The sequence below is a fragment of the Equus przewalskii genome, chromosome 2, assembly GCF_037783145.1.
Source record: "Equus przewalskii isolate Varuska chromosome 2, EquPr2, whole genome shotgun sequence".
Taxonomy (NCBI): domain Eukaryota; kingdom Metazoa; phylum Chordata; class Mammalia; order Perissodactyla; family Equidae; genus Equus; species Equus przewalskii.
In genome coordinates, this window is record NC_091832.1 from 19,630,169 (window position 1) to 19,657,454 (window position 27,286).

At 51.6% G+C, this 27,286-nt stretch overlaps 1 protein-coding gene and 1 long non-coding RNA gene across 3 annotated transcripts in view; both read left to right on the plus strand.

The window, feature by feature from the left end:
• Positions 1-1,744: 1,744 nt before the first annotated feature.
• LOC139081938 (uncharacterized) lies at positions 1,745-6,389 on the plus strand. Of its 2 annotated transcripts, XR_011537464.1 has the most exons (3): positions 1,745-1,843; positions 3,951-4,362; positions 5,152-6,389. It is a non-coding gene; the product is annotated as an uncharacterized lncRNA (long non-coding RNA). The 2 variants fall into 2 exon arrangements; XR_011537463.1 differs by lacking the exon at positions 1,745-1,843 and having other exon boundaries at positions 3,555-4,362.
• Positions 6,390-7,599: 1,210 nt separating this feature from the next.
• Positions 7,600-27,286, plus strand: part of INPP5B (inositol polyphosphate-5-phosphatase B) — a 48,717-nt gene continuing 29,030 nt past the window's right edge. The window contains 9 exon segments of the mRNA XM_070610306.1: positions 7,600-7,724; positions 8,424-8,506; positions 8,884-8,978; positions 9,881-9,978; positions 10,125-10,154; positions 11,626-11,736; positions 15,214-15,408; positions 15,411-15,514; positions 15,517-15,598. Coding sequence (XP_070466407.1) covers positions 8,450-8,506; positions 8,884-8,978; positions 9,881-9,978; positions 10,125-10,154; positions 11,626-11,736; positions 15,214-15,408; positions 15,411-15,514; positions 15,517-15,598 — 772 coding nt within the window. The 5' untranslated portion in view covers positions 7,600-7,724; positions 8,424-8,449.

The window sequence follows — 27,286 nt, forward strand, 5'->3', positions numbered from 1 at the left end:
ACCCTAATTGGACAACCTCTCCAGGGCCTGAGCTTCTGAGGCAGTGAGTGGATAATTAAACCTAATTGAGCCAACTAGGAACACTGATTACCAAAAGCCGGCCCAAAGTGCAAGGAGACATTGCCATTTGGGAAAAGTTAAAGCCTCAGAAGTGGGAGATGGGGGAGACATCCCTCCAGCCTGCCTGTGGGAGCAGCAGCAGCATCCAGGTGCCCAAGGAATGCACCTGCTGCTTTCCGGCCGTCACATTGCCCCCTCTCTAGAAGTAGGTACCTGGCTGCAGGGTTAATGTAGTATCCCAAGAAGCTGCTTCCGGTTTTTACAGTGTAGAGGGGAGGTGGGAGCAGGTTCTGAGGAGTCCTGCCATCCCCCTTGGCCAGATAACCAGTCATCCTGTGAACTGTGCACCAGCACGGCCTTGGCGGAAACGCGGGGCCTTTTCAGTGCATTTCGTGTGCTAGGCACAGCTAACTTTGCAAACCTTGAGAATCAGGTGAAGGTGAGATGGTGGGAGCAGAACCAGAGGTAAGGAGGACCGGTAACAACCTCCCCAGCAGGCAGGAAGAGCCGTGTGGCCAGCTCCACCCAGCCCTGAGGGGCACGGAGCTGTTAGTGAGGTGCCAGCAAGCTCGCATCAGAAGTGGTTCTCCCCAGAGGTGACTCCTTCAAGCCTGGACTTCAGGGCGTCTGCTCCAGGGAAAACAGGATGGCAGCTGAGCCCCTTGACCAGGCTGGGCAAGGAGAGGGTTGCTCTTTCTTGGCTTAGATCAGTCATTCTTTTTAGGATGATCTTTTTAGGATCATAGGTTCCTTTGGAAATATAAAGATAACTGTAGACTATCTCCCCAGGAAGATATACATGCACAGACATTCTGCACACGATTTTAGGAGTTCATGAGTCCCCAGAAGTCTGTCCTTGGTTCCCGAATCTTAAAATCTTTCAAATCTCTCCTTTAGACAGGGAGTCAGAACCTCTGCCAGGGCGCTTCCTGCCGAGGACAGGGAGGAAAGCCGCCCCATCAGAGAAGCTGGAAGCGTCCTGGGAGTCGTTCCTGGGATTGACACCAGATCGGTGCTGCCGAACCCAGAGGGTGATCCTGGGCTGAACCTCCCAGGAGCAGGAGTCTCCTCACTCTGCACCTCTGAGCAAGAGTGGATACATCTATGTCCAGCCTCAACTAGTCATCCCTTCCCTTTGGTCTCCCTCTGTCCCCTCCCCAGGGTCAGCTTGTGCCAGAAGGCTCTATGAGAGAGCACCCTGAAGGTACCAACGGCTGGGAAAGCAAGGGGCAGAGTTCTGAGTTGTTCTCCCTCCGCGTTGTTTTTTTATCCTTGAGATGATAGCTACCGCTCCCGTCGTCTTTCAGGTCCTGTCATCAGCTTCACCTCAAAGTTCTCATCGTGGGAGTGGGCCTGCAACCTCTCCCCGCACGCTACCCTTTCCGCTGTCAGCCAGCGTCCTCCCACTCCAGAAGGGTTCTGGAGGACACTGGCCTCCCCTCCCTCTCATCTCTTCTGAGAGCCCTCGCCACCTGGCAGGTTTCTGATCTACACAAATAAGGCACAACCCAGTGGGACATTGGGATGGGGGTCCTTCGATCTGCCCAAGCTGCCAATTGGCTTTCTTTTCTTTCTGTGGCTACAGTACGGACATCCACTGTACTTCCTTCTTTTGCCTGTAGCCCCTTTGCGTCCCCAGTGGCAGCAACATCAGAGGGAAGTCCCAGGGCTGACCAATGATTGCAGAGGAGGAGGGGCAGCCGCCAGCTTCCAGGGGCTGCACCTGTAGCCTTCCTGACTTACGCGAGCGTGCTTGCTGCCCTCCGCACCTTCAGGTGTGCCGGTAGGTCTACAGCTGGGAGGGGTGGGGCACAGGGAATACTGGGAATATTCTCCTGAGTCATGGAGGGGTGCACAGACTAAAGTGGATGGGCAAGGAGCCAGAACCAATACCAACCAGGAGGTAACCCTCCAGGCTTTGCCAGCTTTCTGATTCTGCTGAGTGTTTTGCCCCCTCACACTCCTGAGCTGTCACACCAGCCTCATGTACCCAAACCAGGGAGGAAGGAGAGGGGCTTGTGCGGGAGGCGTGGCCCCTTCCTTTCACAAAGACACGGGGACCTGGGTAGAACCTTGGGGCCCTTCTGTTGACCCACGCACCTTTAAAGACTGAGGTCGCCTTGGAGAAGTGCTGACTGGATGAGAACTGCTTCTTGAATGTAGTGTTGTGGGGGAACGATGGGGGAGCTGAGGCTCCTGGTGGTAAGGAGGGGAGAAGGTGGAGAGAGAAGTGGCCCTTACTGCCAAGGGGTCCTATCCTGCCTCGCCTCAGCACCCTGGATCCTGAGCACCGCCCCATGCATGCATTAAAGACCACCCCAGAAGAGGCCCAGGAGAGAGGGGGTCCCAGCTCCAGTCTGTCCCTGGCAGCTGTCACTTGAGAGACAGATCCAAAGCTGACGGCAGACTATAGCCACGAGGACAGGGAAACAGGCCCTTAGCCCCGGGATCCTTGGGGGCTGGGTTGTGCTCCATCTCCCAGGGTTGGGCAGGAAGACGAGAATAATGCCCCACTCTCTCATCTCCAGCAGTTTTCCGCCTGGCTTGGGAAAACCTGAACCCGGGCTTGAGCAGACCCTTACAGGTCTGATCCCTCAGTCCTGGGGGAGGCAGAGCCCGGGTCTGAGAGCTACCTCCTGCCCTTGGCTCAGCTCTGATTTAGGAACAGGGTGGGGTCTGAACCCTGAATTGCCTGGACAAGGTAAGCCCTGACTTCTGGCCCTCCCTGTGACCCGCAGTTTCCCTGCCCTGGGCTCTGAGGAAGCCCATCACCCCCACCCCCCAGCCCCGGCACCTTCTGATGTGGGAGGCAAATGAGGCCAGATCAGAGGCACCGGATGTCTATTTCCTGTCACTGCACCTGCTCCAGCTCTGTCTCCCCTTGGGCCTGGGATGCTGCTGTTGCCATGCCAACAGCAACATTCACTCTCAGAGGGGCTGTTACCAGGCTGCAAGCCTCTTTGTGGCTGCCTCAGTATCATTCTGACAGTATGATTTGTGGGAAGCAAAAGTCCGGCCCCAGGATCCCGTATTTCCTACAGATTGACCTTGCCTTTCCCCAGCCTCAGTTGATTCATCTGTGTAGTACAATAATGGGGATCTCTGTTCACAGCCCTCCCCTGGCCTGCCCGGACTGGTCCTTCTCACTCTCTGGTTCCTGCAGCACCTCCACAGAAGATGTGTGTGGCCAATGGTAGCCATAGGGCTGCTTTGCCCTGAGGTAGCTGTCCTCAGCCCAGGAATCCCAGCCTTTCCTGGACTCCGTGACCAACTCTAACCCATGACTATTGCTGGACCCTGGGACTTCCCCTTTTCCCTGACCTCATGACCTCTACCACTTAACCACTGCATGACCTTTCCTTGACCTATGACCCTTGAGCTGGTTACTCCCTACAGTGGTTCCCTCTCTCCTTTTCCTCCTACCTATCCTCCTGCTGGTCTTACTGGTAGCCCAGAACCTGGTGAGAAGTCAGCTGACCCCTGCTCCTGTCCAGGTGAGCAGCATATGAAGGAGGAGAGAGCCTGCCCCCAGGGGAATGAGGCCACAGTGTTCCAACCCTCTCCTCAGATATCCATAGCTCCCGCTGCTTTGGAGAGGTGTGCTGCCAGGAGGCAAACTTCTCCAACCAACGACAGTGTGCAGGCCCAGGGAGCATCACAGCGAGGTGCGGGGAAGGGCTGCCATGGGGCCCAGGCGGGGTGCTACCATGAGGGGCTGCCCCAGGGGTGGAGAGCAGTACCACTGGAGGGCTGCTGATGAGAGAGACTGAAGCAGGAGGGAGAGGAGTCAGTGTTCAGGATGCCAGGGGAAGTTGAGATCTGGCTGTCCCGCCATCCTCTGGGCTCCTCCGCATTCTCTCTCTCTTTTTCTTTTTTTTTTTTTGAGGAAGATTAGCCCTGAGCTAACATCTGCTGCCAATCCTCCTCTTTTTGCTGAGGAAGACTGGCCCTGAGCTACTATCTTCCTCTACTTGATATGTGGGACGCCTACCACAGCATGGCTTGCCAAGCGGTGCCATGTCTGCACCCGAGATCCGAACCGGTGAACCCCAGGCCACCGAAGTGGAACGTGTGCACTTAACCGATGCGCCACCAGGGCGGCCCCCACATTCTCTTTATTCTGCTGATTCAACTCGATGCTTCCCACTGCACTGCCTGGTGCAGCCTCAGTTGTGACTGGGGAAATGAAACCAGTCCCAGCCCTTGCCTGCTGCCCAACAACGCAGACCCCAGCCAAGGCCCCTGCTCTCTGCAGGCCTGCAGTGGCCGCCACTGTGCCTGGCGCTCAGCGGTCAGCCTCAGGTGAGACAGCCGCACAAGTCTGAACCCCTCTTCCATTGCCCCCTACTCTGACTCCTGCTCCCATTGGCCCCGTAACCTTTGAGCCCCACCCCACCTCTCCCCAGCCCTGAGCCTTGCCCACCCAGTAACCCCCAACTCTGAACCCCACCCTTTTAGAGGCCCTCACATCTGAGCTCAGTTTTCACCAAACCCCCAACCTCTGTCAACACCCTGACCTTTAAACCTTGTCAGGCTGACCCTTACCTTTGAGGTCTCCCCTCCTCATCGACTCCCCAAATCTGAGCTTTCTACCTTCAGTGCCTTCCACACTCCCCCTCCCAAGCCCCTCCACATCCCCAGCGCAGCTTAGCCAGTGCTCCCCGCCAGGCTCCAAGGGAGCCCGGGCAAGCTCCCGTGCTTGTCCACAGCGGCGGCAGAAGAGTTTCTGGCTGTGATAGCACACAAGATGCCCTCCCTTGGGGCCGGGGCTGGGACTTTGCAGAGGAATCATCCCCAAGCAGAGGTGTCACAGCACTTCCCCAGGCAGCCCTGCTCTGCTCCCAGGCCTGGGCCACCTGACCATCCCAGAGGACAAGCTGCTTTCCACTGCCCCCCCTGGTGACCACCACTCTGCCAGCCCCTAAGAGAAACTTGTCTCATTCACACCTGCCTGCTCTGGGAGGTGGAGGCAGGAATGACAACGTGTGGTGGCTGGGGCCAGCGGGACAGACAGGATGGGGCTCCAGCCTCGCCTCTGTCCGGCATTCACTCCCTCTTGGTCTAGACAGAGCTCTCCACTTTCTCTTCTAGGGGACAGTCTGTGCCACCTTCTCCCGCCAAGGCAGTGACTGCTTCAAAGGACAGAAAACTGTGACCGTGTGTCCTGAGGGCTTGGCCTTTTGTGAGGTGCGCCCCTGGAGTGCTCCAAGGTTGAGGTGGTGTCCTCCCTCAGTACTGCAGGCCTTTCTCCGCCTGCCTGGACAGAGTGGGTCAGCCCCGAATCTGGCTGGCGCTAGACCTGCTGGGAGCCAGGCTGCCTGGGGTCTGGCCTGCGTGACCCTCCCAGCCCTGCATGAGGCCAGATCCCAGGTGGCAGCTGGAATTTTCTGAGTCTCCATGATGTGCCCCTTGTTCTGATGGCCCTGTATGATCTCTGGGGACTAGCTGGCTGACCTCGTGGGGAGGGAGCGAGGAGTCCAGGAAGGTTCAGCTCAGCCCGTGGCCCACTTAACACTTTCTGCCCCTGCGAATCGGGGAGAGAGGTAAGGGCAGGATGAATGGGCACATCTCTTCCTGCAGTGGAAATGATCCAGCCCAGGTTACACTGCAGGCTGCAGCCAGGCCTGCATGGCAGGGATCCCCAGGTGTCACGGGCCTAAGGCTCAGCCCTGCTACCAGGTGTGCTGCCAAGCCTCGGCCTCAGGCAGCTGCCTCCAGCTGGACGGGAATCTCCCCTTGAACCGGGCAGCCCCAGGGGCCACCAGCAGCTCCCTGTCCTGGGCCCTGACAGGGCTGTGCTGCTGCTCCTCCACTCTGCCCTCCTTCCCTTCCTGCTCCCCCACCTGAGCCCAGGAGAATCAGGGAACTGCAGCCAGGAAGACCCCGTAGGCCTGGCAAGCCCCAGGCCTGCCCCCAGCTCTGATTCCTGTAGCTCTGTCTTTAGTGAAAAGGATTTATCAAGGCCATGGCTCTTGGCCGAGGCCTGACATGGTGTCCTCCAGGGGGCAGGGCCCTAGCTCCAATTCAAAGAGAGGCTAAGGTTTGTCTGAAAAAACAGAACCACCTCCTGTCTGAGCCCCATCAACTGGGAGGACCCCCCAGAGTCCTGCGGGGCCAGTTTCTTCGCCTGTAAGAATTGCCCAGAGCTATGCATCTTCCCAGAACTTCCTCCCCAACCTTTGACATTAAGAGCGGGCTGGAGTTAGGGTTCCTCTGCTTTCCTGCAGTGACCCCCACCCCTTTATCTCCAAAGATCTGAATGAATCCCCTCTCCCCTCATCCCCTACATGACTTTGAGACCAAATTCAAATAAACTTGAGCTCCATGTGCGCCGTGGCTATTTCCAGGAAAAGGAGATTGGGAAGAAGGTGAGCTCTGTTTCTGAAAGAGGTTCACACGTACAGAGCTGGACTGGCCATCAGGGCGGCAGCTCCCAGCTCAGGCAAAGGGAAGGGGCACTGGGGAGAAGTCACAGCGGTCGCTCCTTCCCCAGCACTGACCCTTCAGTTTGCGTCAAAGCTTGAGAGAAGGTGTATTCATTCAGATCATTCATTCATTCAGTGATTCAATAAACAAGGTCTGAGGGCCACCTGTGTGCCAGAACCTGTGCTGGAGTGATGAGGGGAAGACACAGCCCTGTCCTCTGTCCTCTGGGGGCTTACAGCTCTGTGAAATGGCCGACAGTGTGAGAGAGCCCCGTCCTGCACTCCCTTATCCGAGCTGGCCCTTTTTGCCCATCCAGAGCAACTTCCTTATCCTAGATGGGGAAATTGAGGCCCAAAAGGAGGAAGGCCTTGCCCAAGGGCACGTGACCAGGGGAATCAGGGGAAAGGGCTGGAGAACAATAAAGTGCACCCTCAGGCTACCGTGAGAGCTGAGGGGCCCCCTCCCATGTCCACTCCGCTCCCCTAGGAGGAGGAGAGAGGACTGGGTCTCAGCACAGGAACAGCATCACGCCCGTTACAAAGTGCAAGTGCGTTCCCATGAGGCGGGCAGGACCGGATGCTCCCCATCGTTCACACGTCATTCACACACACGTGAGGCTGAGGGAGGAAACATGGCAGTGTGAGGCAGTGTCCACGGCACACAAGTTGGAGGCACACTTCCAGCTGAGGCCCAGTTTTGCCGCTTGGTGTCTGCAGAGCCTTGATCGACTTGTTTAACCTGAGCCTCAGTTTCTCCACCCGGAAAATGGGAATGATGGTTCTTCATAGTGTCGTTCTCCTTTAAGCTAGGACAGGATAGTTATCTGAGGAGGAGGAATTCCAGCAGAGGCCAGAGTTGGCCTGTCTGGAGTGAGAGGAGTGGAGGATGGAATTGAGGAGAAAACAAAAATGCATTATTTTTCCCCCTTAAGGCAGACGTGACCATCTTCCTTCCGGGGCCCTGGGCGGGGAGCTCTGACCCCATGACTTAGAGGGCCGGGGGTGGAAGTTAAGGCATTCGTTAGGAAAGCCTTTCTGGAATAAGGAGCCCGGAACACCCCAGGATCTAAGGAGTTAATGGGGGCGAGGAGACCCCACCCCCCCCCCATGATTGGCGCAGGCATGCCGGGACTTGCAGGCTGGCTGACCATCATGCAGCGCAGGGGCTGCTGGGAAATGTAGTCACTGGCCGGGCCAGGGCCGGAGTGTCCCGTGCACCCAGCGGTGACAGCTCAGGAGGTAGGAGGCAACGGCAGGGGGCTGGGAGTAGGTGCAGAGCTGGGAACCAGGGCAGGGCTGGGCAAGAGTGGGTGGGCAAGCTGAGGGCTGGGCCCCCTAGCCTGTGGCTGTCAGAACCGGACATCCCCTGGCCTGTGGCTGATGCAATTGGGCCTGCTGGGCGGGGGTGAGAGCCAAGGAGCAATGGGACGCTTTTCACATCTCCGGGGAAAGAGGAACAGGACTGGGGTCCTCATCCAGGATGAGACCCTCCCTTCCTGGGAGTAACAGGATGTTCCCCCCAAACCCACGCAGACACACACAACTGACACCTCTCAGAGAGACGCCAGCAGGACTAACGTGGCTCCCCAAAAAGGGAGGCAGAGCCCCATCCCAGGAGCAATGGGACCATGACCCTCTCTACAGTTATGGGACCAGGCACCCCACTTCCAACAAGCAGACTGGACCCCACTCAGGAACGACTGGTTCCCTTCCAGACAAAGGGCGGCACAACAAACCACATCCCACCAGGGGCAAAGGGTCGGCCCCTCTCCCTAGAAACTAGAAGGCCCCTTCTAGGGAGGAGGAGGAGGAGGAGGATCAGGCGTCCTGCACTTTCCCCTGCACAAAGGCCCTCCTCCCTGCCCCTGCCCTCTGAGGCAGCTCCATCACCTCTTGGGTGACGTTGACCAAAGGGGGCTCCCATCTGCCCTCCTGCAGGGTGTGTCCGCCCAGCAGGGGCCAGCATGGACCAGTCCGTGGCCATCCAGGAGACTCTGGCGGATGGGGAGTACTGTATCATCATATCCTTCCCTGTGCTGAGCTCCCAGGGCCAGCGCCTGGCCTGGGCTTGGGAAGTGGAATGGGAGGTGTCTGTAAGTCTATCTGCTCTCCTCCCTCTCTCTGTGCCATCAGGGGGAGAAAGAAACCAGTATTTACTAAGTACTTAGTATTGGACCCTCTGCCAGGTGCTGTAAATACTCAGTGATCCTCCCAACCCCTGGTGACGTTGGGGATTATTATCCCCATTACACAGATGAGGAAGGCTCAGAGAGGGGAAGCCACTTGCCCAAGGTCACACAGTAAATCTGTGTGGGTGAGGACCGGGAAAGGGGCAGGCTAGGTTGGGAGAGGCCTGGCCTCCGGTTTTGTTTCGGTTTCCCTTGACCCTGAGCAGCAGGCGGTGCAAGGTATGCTGTGTGAGGGAGACAGCAGGCAGAGCCGGCTCCTGGGACTCGTCCGTTACCGCCTGGAACATGGTGGTCAGGAACACGCGTAAGTGAGGGGTTTGGTCTTTGCCTGGGCCATGGGGTTATTCTTCACTGTACCCTCCAGCTGGACTTCAAACATCTCTCCGGGGCAGAGTCTGAGTCTTCTAGAATAAATATAATATTGATGGTTAATATTTTTTGAAGACTATATTCTAAGCGCTTCATATGTATTCGCTCCTATAACCCTCAAAATATGATGAGGGAGCAACTGGAGAAGAGGCAGTTTGATGCACTGGCCCAGAGCCTGAGCCTCGTGGCCCGCCTGCCCAGGTTCAGATCCAGGCTTTGTTACTTGCGAGCCACATGATCTTGAGCAAGTTGCTACACTCCTCTGTACCTGAATGTGTCCAGATTAAAGTGAGTTATTGCATGTAAAGTGTTTAGAACACCACGAAGCCCATAGAAAGTGCTCAATAAATGCTGCCTAGTAATGCCCACGTATTACCCAGGAGCAGAGAGAAAATAAATAATACTTGTCAAAGGTCTCATAGCCAGAAGGTGAACCCCAGGGTCCCAGAGCTGGGAGGGAGGCGCCTTAGACATTTTCTAATCCACTGCCCTCACTTTATAGGTGGAGAAACTGGGGTTCAGGAAGGGGAAGGGGGTGGCTCAGGTTGCCCTGTTCCTGTCACACACAGCGCTAGAGTGTGCAATGGACAGAGCATGTGTTTTCCTAACAAAGCAGGGGCTCCCCAAAATGAGACAAGTTCAGCTTTGATGACCTATCCATAAAATTGCAGTCTCTGATGGGCACCATGAACAGAGAGGGAAAGAGGAGTGTGCACAGCTGGGCAACACCAGCACAGCCCTAGGGACCAAGGAGGGAGTGTGAGCACCCTGAGGCCTCTACGATGGGCCCTTGGGAGGCCAGTAGACCCTGTCCTCACCTGTGCTTCCTGCCCTCAGTCTCTTCCTGTACACGCACCGGAGGATGGCCATTACTGGGGACGACGTCTCTTTGGACCAGATAGTGCCTGTCTCGCGGGATTTTACGCTGGAAGAAGGTGCCGCCGGGGGCTGGGTGGCGTGAGTCCCTCTCCTCTGGCCTTCTAGGTCATTTCTGCCCTTTTGGGGGTGGGCAAGGGAGCCAGGAAGGTGCTGGGGCTGGGGTGTTCACTTGCTAAGGGCCTTTTTCTTTCCGTCCCCACAGTGTCCCCAGATGGTGAACTCTACATTCTTGGTGAGTGGTCGTTTCAGTCTGGGTCCCAGCGGGGGCAGGGGGCACAGGTTCTGCAGAGAAAGGAATGGTGGGAAGTAAGAGCACCCTCCGATATCCCTACTGTGGCGAGGAAGACCCCGCAGGATCTGAGCCACCCCCTCTCCAGCCTCAGCTCCCTCTCTTCCTGCCACTCTGGGAATCCTGTGGATTGCTTCCATCGCCCCACACGTGACCCGTTCTCAGCACGGAGCCCCTGATGTGCTGCTCCCTCTTCCTGAATGCCTTCCCACCTCTTTCCACTTCGCCAGCTCATCCTTCAGGGCTTCAGGTCACATTTCATTTTTCCCAGAAAGCCATTGTGCAACTCCTGAAATTGTATCTCACTGATACACATTCCCTTTTCTCATCCTGGCCAGCTCTCTGTCACTCACAGGGATGTAAGGATCCTATAGGATCCTTAGAGTGACCTATTTAATGTCTGTCTTCTTTGTTAGCCTGTAGTAGGAGTAGTAGTTGATAATAATAACAATAGGGGCTGGCCTGGTGGCATAGTGGTTAAGTTCACGCACTCCACTTCAGTGGCCTGTGGTTCACTGGTTTGGATCCCGGGTGTGGACCCACACACCACTCATCAGCCATGCTATGGTGTTGTCCCACATATAAAATAGAGGAAGATTGGCACAGATGTTAGCTCATGGACAGTCTTCCTCACCAAAAAAATTTAAAAAAAATAGAAGTGGCTATTCAATCAATGATTATGTTGTGCCAGGCACTATGCTGAGACCTTTACACACATCATACGGTGCTTTCCTCACAACAACTCTATGACGTTATCCCTGTCTTCGACCCCATTTTATGGACAAGGGAACTGAGGCCCAGAGAAATTAAGTACTTTAGTAAGTGGTGGAAACTGGATTCAAACTCAGCATCCAGACTCTAGAGCCCACACTCTTGATCACTCTGCTAGCTCACTCCTACCTCTTCATTAATTCAGCTCCTGTTTGCGCGTGCTCACCATGTGCCTGCGGATGCTGGGGTTATGCTCTGAGCAAGACACTGTCCGCGGTCTAGCTCCCTGAAGACAGGCCTCGTCTGTTCTCCTCACCATGGTATTCCCAGGGCCTAGCACATGCCTGGCCCAGTCAGCTAGACTGACAGATGGACAGCCCCTCCCGTCCGCCTCTGTGTGCCTTTCATTCCACTTGGGGGGATAGACTACAGGTCAGAGACCTTGCTCTCTTTCAGCAGCATTGTGTTACCGACTTTTTAGGGCCTTGGTCCACCCCCCACTGTAGAGTGAGGATGACGTTAATTTGGAGCCGAGGGTACAGAGGGTTCCCTCATTGCCCCAGCAGCAGCTTTTAGTGAATTGATGAAGGGGCTTTGGGAGGATGGGCTGCTGACCCTCCATTCTGAGCACTCCAGCCTTAAGATGCAGCTAAGTGCTTTGCTCCTGGAGGCTAAGGGCTTATTTCCTGCCTCCTCTCTGCAGGCTCAGATGTGACCGTCCAGCTGGACACGGCGGAGCTCAGCCTCATGTTCCAGCTACCCTTTGGTTCACACACCAGGATGTTCCTCCAGGAAGTCGCCAGGGCCTGTCCAGGTAGGTAAGACCCCAGGCTCCCTGGAGGGTGGTGGGGTTAGCGGGCACTAATCTACCCACCACCAGTTGACTTTCCACATTTTGGACTCACATGCCATAGTTTCTGTGCCCTCTCGAAGTCACTTGCACGCAGCCACAGTGCCCCCAGGCCGCCAGCCAAGCAGGGTGTTTGCTTTTCGATTTTCCTGGCTCTGGACCTGAGTTGTAACTCCGGCAGGACCCCTCTGCCCTCCTGGCTCTGTGCAGGGCTGCACGGGTGGGCTGCGATTCTGATGCAATGTCTCTTATGAGTCAGCAGGGTCTGCAGCTTTCCTCTCCTCTGCCAGCCACAGCCAGACCCAAGGAAAGTCTATCAGATGGGCTCTCCTGCCCTGTTCCCACTGCGGCTGAGAAAATAGTCCAGCTTTGGCCCAGCAGGGAGAGGTCAGTGGCCTCAAGGGCAGAATTTGTTTAGATCGGAAGATCAGCCAGGCAGGATAAGAAGAGTTTGTACAGAGCAGAGAATCAGCCGTAGGACATGCAAATTCAAGCCACCACGTGCTGGGGCTGAGCTGTACCCAACACTATTACTCGTTTCCTTCCATGCTAACCTCTCGTCTCTGCAGGAGTGGAGGCGGGCTTCCCTTTGGCCGTGGTCTCACCATGGAGCCTGAACATGGGGAAAGGAAGCAGAAACAAGATTATAGAGCCTTGAATGCCTGGTTAAGGGGTTCAAGGTTTATTCTACAAGCAGGGGGAAATTTATCTCGAAATCTTAAACTAATAAGGAGAACTTATTTTATGATTATTAGTAGTATTTGTAGGAGAGGTAATAATAGTAACAACAGCAAAGAGCATGGACTTTGAAGCTACAGAGCCCCTTGTGTTTGAAAGTTATCTTTGCTGGACCCTAGCTGTGTGACTTTGGGTAAACCACCTCACCTCTCTGAACCTTGGTTTTGTAGACTTCTTCTTCATGTAAAAAATATCATCCTCAAGGAGTTGCAAGAATTAAATAACACATGTAAAAGTGCCTAGCACATAGTAGGAACTCAGAAAATGTTAACTCCTTCTGTATAAGAGGGCCCATAACTTAGCTAGCATTCATGGTTGACTTATTGTGTGTTAGACACTGTTCTTTTCACACATTGTCTCCTTTTCCTTACAAGCTTACAAGGCAGGCATTATCTATGTCTCCATTTTACAGATGAGGAAACTGAGGCTCAGAGAGGTTAAGTGCCTTGTTCGAGTACCTTGCTGGTAAACTACAGAGCCAGGACTGGACAGAATTAGATCATCTCCTCCAGAGCCTGAGCTGTTGAGTTTTGCGCTAGGGCTTCCTAAACTCAGGCCAACCCGTCACATATAAATGGCTCAGGGAAGGCTTCATGAAGGAGGTGATGTTTAAGCCGAGACTAGGATAACTAAGTTTTTTCCCAGGTGAGCAACAAGGGGAAAAGGGCAGTTGGAGGGAAGAGCAGATCATTTGGTGGCCTGAACTTGCTGTAGTAGGAGGGTGTGGAAAGAGCTGAGCTGGGAGAGGCCAGCAGACGGCTCACAAAGGGTCTTAAATAACCAACAAAGCACTCGGACTTTGCCCTGTAGCTTGTGGGGAGCTGTAGGAATTTTAAACTGAGGGATGACAAGGCAGGATTTGCACGTTGTGAAAGCTCCTCTGGCAAACTGGCGCGGAAGTGGAGAGCCTGGAGCAGGGAGATCGACAGGAGCACATTGCAGTGGCTCAGGCGTGGAAAAGGAGGCTTGGACCAGGGCCTGGGGATGGGAATGAGGAAGAGAGGATGGACGGGAGAGATCAAACGGATGAGAACGCACCATGGGGCACTGAGTTAGGGTTCTGTTCACAACTTTACCCCAGTGGTTAGAACAGTGCCTGGCACCTAGTAGGCACTTAATCAATATTTGTTGAATGGATGAACAGAGCCTGGTGCCTGACTATGGGGATGAAGAAGAGAGAGGAGTCAAGGATGACATCTCTCTTTCACGCTTAAGTATCTGTCTGTCCCCTTACCTGCTCTTCCTTCTGGGGTCCACACTTGGGGTAACCAGCAGGTTAACCACACTAACTCAGCTTCTCGGAGTGGTTGTCACGATGTGGACTTCCTCAGGGAGGGGACTGGGTGAGAGGGGACTCTCAGAGCTGACCAGCTCTTGGATATCCACCAGCCCAAACCTTGCATTTTACAGACGAAGGGACTCAAGTCCAGGATGAGGTTATAAGTCAAAGAAACTAGGTTTTTTCCACTGAGTCCTTGGTGGATGATGATGTGCGGCACAAAAGGCCAGGGAGTGGACGTGCCTTGGCCAAGAGACCACAATTAGAGAAAAGAATCAGCTAACATTCAGTACCTACTGTGCGCCAGATATTTTTCAAGCTATCTAGATAATGCACAACAATCATGTTCTCCTGTTCAGTCTTTTGAGCAATGCTAAAAAGTAGGTATCCTGTTTTATAGATGAGTAACCTGACAGAGAGAAAGTAAGTAACTTACCCAAGGTCATTCATCTATTGAAGTAATCGGACCAGGTCTGGAACCCCAGGTTCTGACTCCAAAGCCCACAGAATCCAGAGATCTCAATTCTGGATGTGCATGTGGATAATATATTTTATTTCTTCAGGCCTTGGCTTTATTATTTGTACAATGGAAACATGAACTTCCCTTGTCTGCTACTCCAACGGTTCTATGAGAATCAGATGCAGCCGTGTATGGGTTAATAGTATGTCAATGCTGTAAATAATTTAAGAGCTGTGTCTGGCAGTGTCATCGTCAGGACTGGAACCCAAGGCTTCTCATTTATGATGTCCTTGCAAATACAGTTCAGCTAGGTCAGGTTCATGCAGTTCCATGAGGGGAGCAGGCAGCATTGCACAAGAGTTAACAGCGAGTGTTGGGGGTCAGACAGACCTGGGCTTGAGTGAGAGGCAGAGGAGACTCAAGAATTTCTAGAAAGGAGGAGTGGCAATCTGGTTAAAGGGAAACCAGAGGACTTGTCTTGAAGGTATAGTTCGTAGCAAGCACTCTGCTTTTACTTAGAGTGTTTATTTGGAGTGGCTTGCGCCTTGCTGATGGAGACTATGGGTGGTTAAAGTCCCCAGTCCACACCTTATACTGACGTCTATTTAAGTGCCCACTCTGTGACCTTAGACTCCACCTCGCTGAGCGCAGTTGCCATGGGACAATAGTTGCCTGCCTCCTAAAGTTAGTTGTGAGGATTAAGGAGGTAACGTACATCTGAAGCAGACTTTGACACCTAGTTACCACAAGGTCGGAGGAGTGGCGCGAGTCTACCTTGGAACGGCACTTTCGTTTTAATTCTTTCTATTGCATTTGAATCTCAGACCCACCCTGTGCGCGAGAGGAACAGGCTTGGAGACTCTCCGGAGAGCCTGAGCGATTTGCTCCCGGTCATACAATCACGCAGAGGCGCAACGGCTCTTCAAGCCCGTGGCTCAGTACTCCCTCTTTATTCCTGCCACAGGCTTCGATCCTGCGACCCCCGATCCCGAGTTCCGGTGGCTGTCTCGATACAGGTGCACCCAGCCGCAGTCCCAGCTGCCCACGCCCCACGGTTGGAACTCGGCCCCAGGCACCTGGCCGGGGTGCGCCAGAATTGGCGGAGGCAGGTATCCGTCTCGGAACGGGCTGTGGGGATTGGAGGAGGCCAGGTCGCAGGGGCGGGCTCCGTTCTGTTTGGGGGCGGGGCCGTGGAGCAGACCGGCCTTCGATTGGCGGAGGTGGCACGCGAGGGCGGGCCCCTCTGGGGGCGGAGCCGGCTGGGCGGCGCGGGCGGCGTGATGAAGAGGTTGAGGAAGCAGGCCGGGAAATGTCCGCCGCCGCCGGCTCTCGGGAGCGCGACTCTGCAGGTCCGGCGGGCGGGGGGAGCCGGGCGGGGGCTCCGGGCCGCGGGCGGCCGGGGTCTGCGGGTTGGCCGGTGGTCGCACGGGCAAAGACCAAGGTCTTGGCCCTATGGAGACGGGGCCGCTGGGACTGAAGTTCTCTGGAGATGTTGGTTATCCTTAGCAGGGCGTGATGAGGACAGGCGGGTGGCACTGGGGTTTTCTGGGATCTCGAGGCTGGGGCTGTAGGAAAGCTTAATTTTGACTCGCTGTGTGACCTGGGGCCAGTCGCTGCCCCTCTCTGAGCCTTTTTCTCTATCCTGACCTTTAGTCCGTTTCTTAAGTCCTGACCTTCCGAGTTTGGCTTGTGTGGAGGTGCACTCCCCACGACAGAGCCTTCCTTTGGGTGAGGAACGGTGTGTGTATTGGGGCTGGCTGGCTCTCTTGTCAGTCTCAGCCCCTATGATAGATCGGGCTGTGCGCGACCCGGAGACTAGGACAGCCCCATCTGCCCTGGGACTAGAGGCCAGGATGAGGTTACAGGTGAAAGGGACTAGGTTTTTTCCAGGCACTCCTTGGTGGATAACGTTGTGCAGCACAGAAGGCCAATTGTTGAGCAGGAGGTCGTCTTTTGGAGAGTGAGAGGCCCAGGGCTGAAATTTGGGTCAGTCTGGTGCTTGGGGAGGACCAGCAGACCAGTATTTTCTGACCAGCTCCTAGGTTTTCTGCAAGGGCTCCCTGGAATTCTTTTCTCCTGGGTGTGCCCATGCGGCTCCAGTTACGCGCGAGCTTTGGCATGACCACGAGGACCTGGTTGTGCCCCTTCTCAGCCTTGCAGGAGCTGAAGCGTCTGTCGAGGAGCTGTAAGTGGGGCCCAGCACTTCACCTGCTCTTACCCGGCTTGGAAACTATGAGGGGCGGGGGGGAATAGTGTGTTGCACAAGTTCTTAAAATGGGAGGAAGCGAAGCGAGCAGAGGACTTCCTCAGTGCTTGAGCTTCTCCTTCACTGCGGCCACTGCAAGACGTGGCCGGAGCGGCTGATCGTTTGCATCTTTTGTGGGTTTATCTCAGCTCCCTTGAAGCGCTGATCTTGAGACAGCTCTTGCTTCAGTTTCCGTGACATTCTGGGCTGTGGTGCTGGGGCAGGTGAAAGTTTAAGGTTAAGAACCTGGCCTCTCCTTGCCCCTTCGAAAGAGGCTGCCAGAATGCAGACGATCGACAGAGGACAGGCGGTCCAGTGGCCACAGAAAGGGTGGGTTCTGTCTTCTGGGCCAGCACAGCCGAGCCAGGCTGTGGGAGGACTTCATTCCCTCAGCGGAGAGAGACCTGTGAGAGGTCAGGGCGGCTCTGAGCCGGTTATCTGCTCCGGGTGATAAAGGGCGGCAGTCTCACAACCTTTCCTCTCCTTTCCAAAAACAGAAACTAGCCACATGCTGGTGAGGAATTATTGTCAAGGTCTTGGGTTTATTTCTAGTTGGAAATGATTTGTCCCCATTATAATACCTACAGTAAGTGGGGATGCTCTATTAATTGCTAAGTTGCTCATGTTACAATTGGTAAGAAATGGCACCAAGCCCCCAGTTCTGGTTGGGTCATCTCTGTTTCCAGAGTTGCTCTGGCCTCAAAGGAGAGTGACATCTTCTGCAAGAGGTAGGAGGAACCCTTTGGGCCTCCTCTGGGCATTCGCGACATTCTAGGTCCCATGGAAAACAGGTAGTGGATTTGGTTTTTCCCATATACATATGATCAAAATATCCACTTCCCAATAGCCTGGGGAAGCAGCTCGAGGCAAAAAACTGCTTAAAAATACTGTTGGTGACACATGTCAGGAGGAAGAGAGCTTCCCCCAGGAGCTATAGTCTGTCAATAGAGATAAGAGAGTGTAGGCTTGGCCCAGCAGGGCGGTGGTCCTTGTAGGGTGAGCCAAGGGTAAGAACACCATCAAGGACTAGGTATTTTGGGGGCAAGGTGAATCTGATCTTCACTCGCCTTTGCCTTGGTGGAGAAGGGAGAAACTCACTTTGATGCTTCTCTCCAAAATGTCCATTTCTTTTTTTGGTTTGTCTTTGCTGAATTCAGGGATGCCAGGCCAAGCTTGGCAGGGATTGTGGTAGAAAAGTGAAATGCAGCTAGCTTGAGACTGGAGACCACGTCTTCAGGGTCAGCCCGGTGTCTTGGAGCTCAGTCGTGATGCTGAAGTGAGATGTGATGCTCCTGGTTGAGTGGCAGCCAGTCGTCTGATTCTCTTGGCCTCTTGAGCTGCTGAGACCTTGCCCGGGTCTCAGACCCGTGGCTGTTGTGGGTAGGGGCATTGCTGCGGCTTCACTTATTTAACTGCTCTTCATTGTGTAGCTTTTCCTTTCCTTAAAAAGATATCAGGAGAAATGCCTCCTTATTTCTATCTAGCAACTGAAGGTGCTCTTATCCAGAAGGCCCCCTTGGAGGATCCAGCGTAGGTCTCAGTACTCACCCGTGTCATTGTGTAAAATGGTCACCCACCCACATTTCATGCCAGACACGTGCAGAGACCTGGAGCTGTGTCTGGAGGATTCTGGGCTATGTGTTAGAAAGGAAACAGCTACTCAGAAGTCCCATTGGGGCTCTTCTGGGCTAATTTAACAAAGTGGTAATAACAAACACATTTTGGTCTTTTGAAGTGGTTTTCTTATTCCATGGTTGATTCAAAGTGAGGCAGCTTTGTAGTAACTCAAATTTAGAATGAGATGAGCTATGAGTATTTTTTCCCCTGGACCCAGGAAACAAAGCATTAAAGTCTATCTGGCCTGAGAAAGGAAATGAATGCTATTTATATCTCAGGGTAGCATAAAGGCTAACCTAGATTATTACCAGGGTAGAAGCCAGAGAGAATGCTGGAAAATAGCCCCTGGGTCGATCCTCTCTCCCTCTCCTCCCTCTCTCTCCCTCTCAATAAGTAAAATCTGTGTGACCAACATGTCCCTTTAGCTTGGAGAAAATGCATTTTGCTAGGTGTTTATCCTCTGGGTAGAAACATCACCCAATATTTTCACCTTTGTAGGAAGCTCTGCAGACTCCTAAGCAAATTCATGTGGCTCACTTTGTTTCTTTAAACAAAAGAGAACTGTGTTCATTTTTCTTCCTCCTTTCGTTGTTCCCTCCTCCATTTTCCCTCTTTGTCCCATTTAACCTTGTATTTGTTTCTAGAGCAGGAGAACCCCCGGAAGACTTTTCTTTCCTTCAGAAAACTGTTCATTTTGGAATTGTGGTGCAGTGGGAGTCTGGAGCAGAGAGGTGACCCACAAACGTTCAATTAGAAGTGCAGCTTTGCACAGAAAAATCCTACGGGACGGAAGGTTCAGGAAGAGGGAGGCATCAATATTTATTAGAGGAAAGACAGTGTTGGAACATAGAAGCCAGCTGACTCGCATGCTTGCTTTCTTAAAATATTCTGTAACAAATTTCTAGACTTTACCAGCGATGCACATGTGAACTGAGGCTGGCAGATATGAATGATGAGGATTTGAACGCCATGTATCTCTAAGTGGCCTGGATATTATTTTTATTTTCATGATTGCACCTTGGTACAGTATTAGACATGTTCTCTTGACTTTCCTCTCTTCCATCTGTAAAATGGGAGTGTTTGCCTCCTACAAGGTCAGAGGACTTAAGGAAGGCTCAGGTGTTTCGGGATGCTTTTGTTTGGGAAGCGCATTTAGGAATTGCAGATGCCCACCTCCTAGGGCTTAGAAACTCGCTGCCCCCTTCATGGTCTGTCCTGGGCTGGTTTCTGCCAACTAACTACACTCATTATCTTCTTTACTCCTCCCTCCTTCCAGTTTCTTTTCTGTTAATGCCATCACTGACAACCTCAGTCAGCCTTGACCCTTCTCTCTTCTCTTATGTCTAATAACCAAATTCTGTCCAGTCTTTTTCAGCAATTTTAAAATTTTTCGAAAATTAAAAAAGTTTTTTTCAATCCCTGTGGTTCATGTTGGAGTCCTCTTACCTGAACTGGGGCAGCGGTCTCTACAAGTCTTCCTAACTTTACGTCTCCTTCTCCCCTAGGGATCTCCTGAGAACATGACTTTTATCATGTGCTGCGAGTTTGTATGTGAACTTGAATGTTGCACCACTGCCTGGTGCCTACAGAGGAAGGTTCAGATGCCTCAGCATGGCCTTCAGGTCCTGCACAGCCTGGCGTGGGCCCCCTCTCTAGTGCTTGCTGCCACAACTCACTTTCCTTTCCTCTTACTTCACACTTGACTGCTTTTTATTTCTGGATAAAGCCTTAGGCTTTTTCACCTCTTTGGGGACTGCTCATTCAGCTCCGTTTTTACAAGCTTGAGCTTGCTGCTCTCAGCATTTTGCATCCTCTCTCCTCCCCAAAGGCCAGCATAAAGCCTTGTACATCAGCAGGTGCTCCAAAACTGCCTGTCGTCTTTGTTTGAACCGGAGTGGCCTGTATGATTCGTAGCCTGAAGTACTTGGTCACCTAAGCTCCTGACCCCTTCCTCCCCGAGCACCCTGTGCGCTTCTTCCCCCTTCCTGATTTGTTGTTGCCCACTTCTCTTTCAGCTTTATCACCAGACCACAGACAGTTCACACAAGGCCCGGTGAAGGGAGGGCCTGCAGGAAAAAGTCAAATCATCTCTCCAATAGCCCACCCCACCACAGCCTGTTGCCGTGGAGTAACTGCGCTCTAGTCTTCCTCCTTGCAAGCTGAATTGGTCCTATTTAGTCTTACTGACCCAGGTTGGATTTGCACAAGGTGCAGACTGGATTTTGAGTCCAGGACTCACAGGTTTGCAGGGCACAGGATGTGGTTTTGGAGATGTCTCTGCCCATGTTAAATACCAAAATCTATGGTACCTTTTGAAAAGCCGTGGGAGAGTGGCAAATGTTAAAAAAGAAAAGAAAACTAAGAAGCATGGTTATTTAGTCTTTTAAGAAAGTAGCAGAACCATTTGCGGTGGTAGACAGGCTGAAATTGATCCTTTCCGTTCGTTTTAGTGCTGGGTGCCCTGTGTTACGGGCTTCTCTCACGATCTCCCTGCCTGGGGCCGGCCCCGAGGCCACGACGTTAAGTTCACCTGCTCTGCTTCAATGGCCCAGGGTTTTGCCAATTCTGATCCTGGGCATGGACATGGCACTGCTCATCAAGCCATGCCAAGGCAGTGTCCCACATAGCAGAGCCAGAAGGACCTACAACTAGAATATACAACCATGTACTGGGGAGCTTTGGGGAGAAGAAGAAACAAAGACAAAAATCTTGGCAACAGATGTTAGCTCAGGTGCCAATCTTTAAAAAAAAAAAAGATTTCCCTGCCTTATGTACTGTGTACTGTGTACTTAGTTCCCCTTTGCCGTAGAGTAAGATCCAAACTCCACATGGCATTCCAGTTCTTACAGTTTGGCCCTAATACATGTAATACAAATTTATTACTAATCAATAAAAGTATTACTGTTGTGACTATTATTATTAGCAGTTAGCATTTATTCGGCACTTACTGTGGCTCTGTGGGCCTCACACTGTGCCACAGAAGTACTGTAGGAGGATGTCCATTTCTCAGCTGGACAGATTGAGGCCCAGAGGGTCGGTGACATGCCTGTGATCACTCACTGGTCAGTGACAGACTTGAGCCTACACATCAGTTGTCCGTTTGAATGTGATGCTTGAGCCCTAACCCCTACACTCTTCTTTTGTATCCTCCAGCGCTTCTCAAACAAAACTTTTCATTTCTACTTATTTATACTACTTATTATTACTTATTTCTGAGCGTACTATAAAGCCACATCTTTGTGATGAAATTATTTCCTCTGCCATAAATGCTTTCTGAACCCCATGTTTTTCTTTTCTTTTCTTTTCTTTTTTTTGAGGAAGATTAGCCCTGAACTAACATCTGCTGCCAATCCTCTTCTTTTTGCGGAGGAAGACTGGTCCTGAGCTAACATCCGTGCCCATCTTCCTCTACTTTATATGTGGGATGCCTACCACAGCATGGCTTGCCAAGCAGTGCCATGTCCGCACCTGGGATCCGAACCAGCGAACCCCGGGCCACCGAAGTGGAATGTGTGCACTTAACCACTGTGCCACCAGACCGGCCCCCCCCATGTTTTTCTGATAGTGTAGTTTATTGGTTAGGAACACAGACTCTTCACCCAGATTCCTTGGGTTTGAATCCTGGCTGTGCCACTTATTAGCTGTGTGTTCTGGGGCCAGTTACTTACCCTCTCTGTGTTTGTCTCCTGGTCTGTAAAGTGCAAATAATAATAGCACGTACCTCATGGAGTAGTTGTGAAGGTTAAATATCTGTAAAGTGATTAAAACTATGCTTGGCATGTAGTAAGCCTTAAGTATATGCTGTTGATATTATCCATGATAATATTACTATCATTGTCATCGTTAACGCAGCCTGACTTGGATTCTGGGTAGTTGGATCTGGATGTGTTTATCTCCCTGTGAATTGAACGTATCTCTCCCTGGTCTGTGTTGTCCTGTCTTAGACTGCGGGAGCCCATGGGATGGCCCCCTAGAGGGGTGTACACACTATGGTGTCGCCGATAAGCATGGAGCCAGCGCACTTACTCCTGCCAGTTTGAACTCTCAGCTGTTTTGCTCACACAGTTCTGCAGGTTCTTCTAGTGTGCTGGAAATGGAATGTAAAGCCGGTGACTGAGAAGATAAGAAGGCCCACCTCCTCCTAGGCCAGTCGAGTAGATGCTCAGGAAGGACAGGACGTGATCTCCACCCAGCAGTGACAGCCACACCCACACATCCTGTGGAGGCCATGGTGGTACTTTTGCTTTGTGATCCAGATGGTCTCAGTCCTAGTCATAGTTACCCCTGGGAGTTTATATTTGTGCTGAGGGTGTTGTGGCCATGTTTGCGAAAGGGGAGGCTGGAGTCAAGCAGATCTGGGTTTCAGCATCAACTGCGCCATTTACTGGCTTGGCTCTGTGTCCTTGAGTATGTCTGCCATCTGCCCTGGGCCTCGATAACTTTCTTTGTAAAATGAGATCACTAGTAAGAAATACCACGTGAAGCACTTAACTTAATACCTGGCTGTTAGAGGGTCCTCCATCAGTCGTGGTCCTTGTCATCGAAGCAGTGCAGGATTAGGGCTAGAGCAGAAGGAAAAGAACTAACAGGTCCTGGGTTCTGGCTGTGGACCAGGCATGGTGCTAGGCTCTTGACCCATTCAGAATTTCATCTGTTTATCCTTTCGGCTTCGCTGTAAGTTTGGTGGTGTTATCCTCATTTTACAAAAGAGGAAACATTAAGTAATTTGCTTGAGGTTTCATGTGAGGTAATGGATGGAACCAGTAAATTGGCCAGGTCTATTTTATTCCAAAGCTCAAGGCTTTTTCCAAAGCACTCTGATTTCTCTTAAAGTGCCAAACAAGTTATATGGACAAGAAGGCCTTCAGAATTCGGAGAAATGACTGCCGAGGACTGGTGTGGTTGGGGAGGCTTCGAGAAGGAGGACGTAGGAGTTGAGGCTGGGCTTTGAAGGAGAGGGAGTCAGAAGGTGGGAGGAACGTCATGTGGAGGCAGGAGTGAGGGTGGCGTGCGTGGGGAACCTGTTTAGATCGGGCTGTCTTTGGGTGGTGCATTGGTGAGGGAGAGCGGGCCTCATGTGCCAGTTCAACCAGTTTGCACCTTAACCTGCAGGCAGTGGTGTAATACTGAACGTTTTAGATCAGGGAGAGATGAAATCAGAGTTTAATCCGGCAAGTCCAGAGTCTAAATGGGATAGGGAGAAGTGGAAGGTCTCTTGGTTGAGAGACTCTTGAGGTAACAAGTGAGGAGAGGATGGCCAGGAGGAAGGCAGCTGTAAGAATGAAGAGACTGCTGACCGCCTTGCTCTGGAAGCCCAAGGAGAGAGGTGAGCGAATGGCAGGATTGCAGAGGTGGCTGATGGGGAGAATGACAGTGCTGGCGACAGGAGGGAGAGCTCAGGGAAAGGGCCCAGAAGGCAAACCACCCATTTCTGGGACCCACCTGTGCGCAGAACCTCTTGTAGCAATGCCCAGTAGACAGTGGGGGCCTGGGCTCAGGCAGAGCTGGACAGCTCCGTTTAGACTGGACCGTGACGGCTGTTGGTTCTTGTAGAAGACAAAGAACGAAATCTAGATCTGCACTGTCCAGTATGATAGCCACTGGCCACAGGGGGCTATTTAAATTTAATTTAGGTAAATAAAATAAAAAATTGAATTTCTCATTCACTGTAGCCACATTTTACGCATTCAAGTGTGGCTAGCGGCCACTGTTTTGGGCAGTGCCGTTATAGAACATTTCCATCATCACAGTTGGTGGTAGGCCTATCTACAAGCTACTGAAAGCGAAGCCTTGCCTCCTGTCATTGTTTTGTAGGTCTGGGCCTTCAGCAGGTCTGGTTTAGCTTCTGGAGCACTTTTTGGTCTTGCAGTGAGGGGTAGCGTCGAGCTAACCGTAGGAAAAGAAGGCAGCAACCGTATGAGGCAGATACTGTTATCTTTACTTGGCTGAGGAAGCAGAAGCTTAGAGAAGTTAGAAAACTTGCTCAAGGTCATACAGGTAGTGAGTGGCAGGGCCAGAAATGGAACCTGAGACTGCCGCCAAAGCCTGTGCTATATATATAGCACTATATGTATTATATATATCAGTATCAGTGTATATATATAGTGTATATATATATATACACACACACACACACAAAATACATCTGATTTTAGTGAACTTTGAAAGTACCTATAAGCAAAAAGGAAAAGAAATCTTACACTGAGAAATGACAACTGTTGACATCTGGTGTATCTCTTCCAGACTTTTCCATGTGTAGGTGTATGTGTCTATATAAGTATATATGTATATTTATAAACGTGTTATGTATGTACACAGACATATATTCCAATCCCTTCTAATGCAGATAGATATGTCAGGCCATGCTCTTAACTACCATCCTCAGTCCTTTATCAGCAGTTCTGAAGTCCTAGAATCTCTAAAGACTGAAAAGAACTTTGCGTGTAAGTTTGGTCCAAGTTCAGTTTGGCAGGGAAGCCTCGTGTGAACTGCACGATCCTATTTATAGCCTTTATGTATCCCACTGAGTCTTACGGCTCATGAAGTGCACTGTGGAAATATGAGTGTTTGGTTAGTGGGTGTTGCCTCAGACTCTGCTGAGGATGTTGTATAATATTTGCCACAGATAATGTAGCATCTTTCTAAAATTCCCCCAATTCTGAATTCCAAAATACACTTGGCCCCAAGGGTTTCAGCTAAGGGACTGCAGATCTGTACTAGGCTCTCCCGCCATGTGGGCGAAGGAAGGAGCCTCAATGTGATCTGTTTAGCCAGGCATGGGAGAGGGGTTTTGCTTTTGTAGGATGTGCAGTGCAATGCACAGAATTCGCAAGAAAAATACAACACTTCTGCACTCTTATGCACCCAGATCGAGCTGCTGCTGTTGCTCTGGTTGACCTACTCTGTAGGCTCTTACCGGAAATGGTTTCAATGGTAGGCGTGAAAGGTGGTCATCGAGAAGGCCCCCAGAACTGACACCTGAGTGTCTGCTCTATGGCTCTTTGTTCGGTGTTTGTTTACTGACAACCTGGTATGTTGCATATATATGGTGAGCCGGGGGCCACAGAAGAAAAACATCATCCCCTGCTCCAAGACGCATGTGGTCTAGCCAGAGATGTGAGACAAATGAAAAGGGCTAAAGACTGCCTTTATGGGGAGTGCCTTGATGCGCTATGCCCTGGGTATATGAGACTGTGAGGAGAGGGCCAGAGAAGGCTGTCGAAGGAGACGACTCCTGCGCCGAGTCTTGAAGGATGCGTTTGGAGTTCACTGCATGAAGGTGGGATGGAGGGGTGGTCAGGATACACCCAGAATCAGGGGTGGGGTGAGGAGGCATCATCGAAAAAGATAAATAATTTTGGTGTGACCGAATTGGGGGGTGAGAGATGGGGCTGGAAGGTAGTCTGGGGCTAATTATAAAGGTTCTTGTATGTAATACTTAGAGGTTTGGGTTTTATTCCAAAGGTGATGCAAGTTATTGAAGGATTTTACATGCAGGAATGACCTGTTCAGATTTGTGCTTTCTTCTAGATCTTGGCAGAATGGGCCGGAGGGAGTGAGAATGGAGGCAGAGAAGTCATTGAAGGTGCTTTCCAGAAATATTAAGGGCCTAAACTAAGGCGTGGTAGTAAGGATAGAGAAGGGGCTCAGGTATAAAAATATTTAGGAGAGAGGATTTATCGGACTTGGTAACAGGACATGGGAAGAGAGGCAAATTCTCAGATATCACCTATTAGATTGGGAGACAAAGGATCGGAGGTTTGAGGTTGGAAAAAGAGCAGAGTGGGAGTAGGGAAGCAGGAGCGGAGGAGGGACAGGAAGCTGTGGCCACAGAGGGAAGCGTGGGGCTGTGTGATGGTAAACTTGGTAGAAGAGCTGCTGACAGCCAGCTTCCTGCCAGATTCAGGAAAGAAGAGATTCCGAGAAGACTACCCTGTGGCTGGAAATCCCCCGAATCATCCTTTAAAGTTTCCATACATAGAGTCATGAATGAAGATGTTCCAGTCCTTGCTGGACCGTGTCCAGAGAGAGATGGTGTGAGGACGTTGACAAGATGTAGGTCTGCAAGGCAATTTTCCACTCAGTACGTTGCCCACTCATGGACGTAATTGAATCCACAGGGACAAAACCACTTGTCTTCAGGAGATGTCTTTTCAGTCTGGCTGTTGGTAGGAACTACCCCCAAAACCAAAATCCTGAAGGAGTCCTTAGAAAGCGCTCACATGCAGAAACAGAGCTCCTAACCGGTATTCCTTAGTTTGCTTTTGCATATTGTAAAGCCCCATGAGATATTTATATTAAAGATCCTACTTTATAGATGAAAAAACTAACACCCAAAGAGAGGAAGTATCTTGTTAAACAGGAAGATAATGGTAGAGTTAGATGTCAGCTTACGTTTCCTGAAACTTTCATGCATTTAACACATTGTGAACCTACTATGCACCAGGTGCTGTTCCAGGTCCCTGGGAAATAGCAGAAAGAAGACAAAGTCCCTGCCTCGTAAAGCTTACATTTTCATGGAAAGAGCATCCAATAAACCAATGAATACGTATAAGATTCAGTAGCAAATGGTGTTAGTACTAAGAGGAAAAATTTAAGTAGCCAGGTTGTGGTTCCCAAACTGTTTGCTGAGGCACCCTGGGGCTCTGCATTGAACACACAGGGGCACTGAGGGATGTTTACAATTTTGAAGGTAAACACGGATACTGTCTGACATCTGTTGGAACATCAGATGAATTTCTAGCTTGAGGTAGTTCACAGTTTCAACCTTAGACGGTGCTGCATTCCTTTTGATGACGTCCTGTCTTTGTGAAGCTGGGTTTTTGGTGGCTCCTGTGATCAAAAACAAGTACCACGCCCAGATCAATGCGGAGCATCGTGTGTGGTGTCCAGTCTGAGTCCCAGGGTTGAGAAGTTGTGCAGTACCCAACAGGCACACACATCTCATTAAGTAATGGTGGGTATTTAAAATGAAATAGAAGTCCTATTTTTTCTTTCTATCTATGTGTGTTTTTTCAAACTGCTACTAAGTTGTTAGGACTTAAGTACTTAGTAATTTATTTGGCCCTAACTAAAACAGAACTGTTACGTACGTCTTTTGGCCTAGAGGTACCTTGAAAAAATTATGGAGGCGGTAAGGGTGCTGTGAACCAAGAAAGTTTAGGAACCCCTGGAG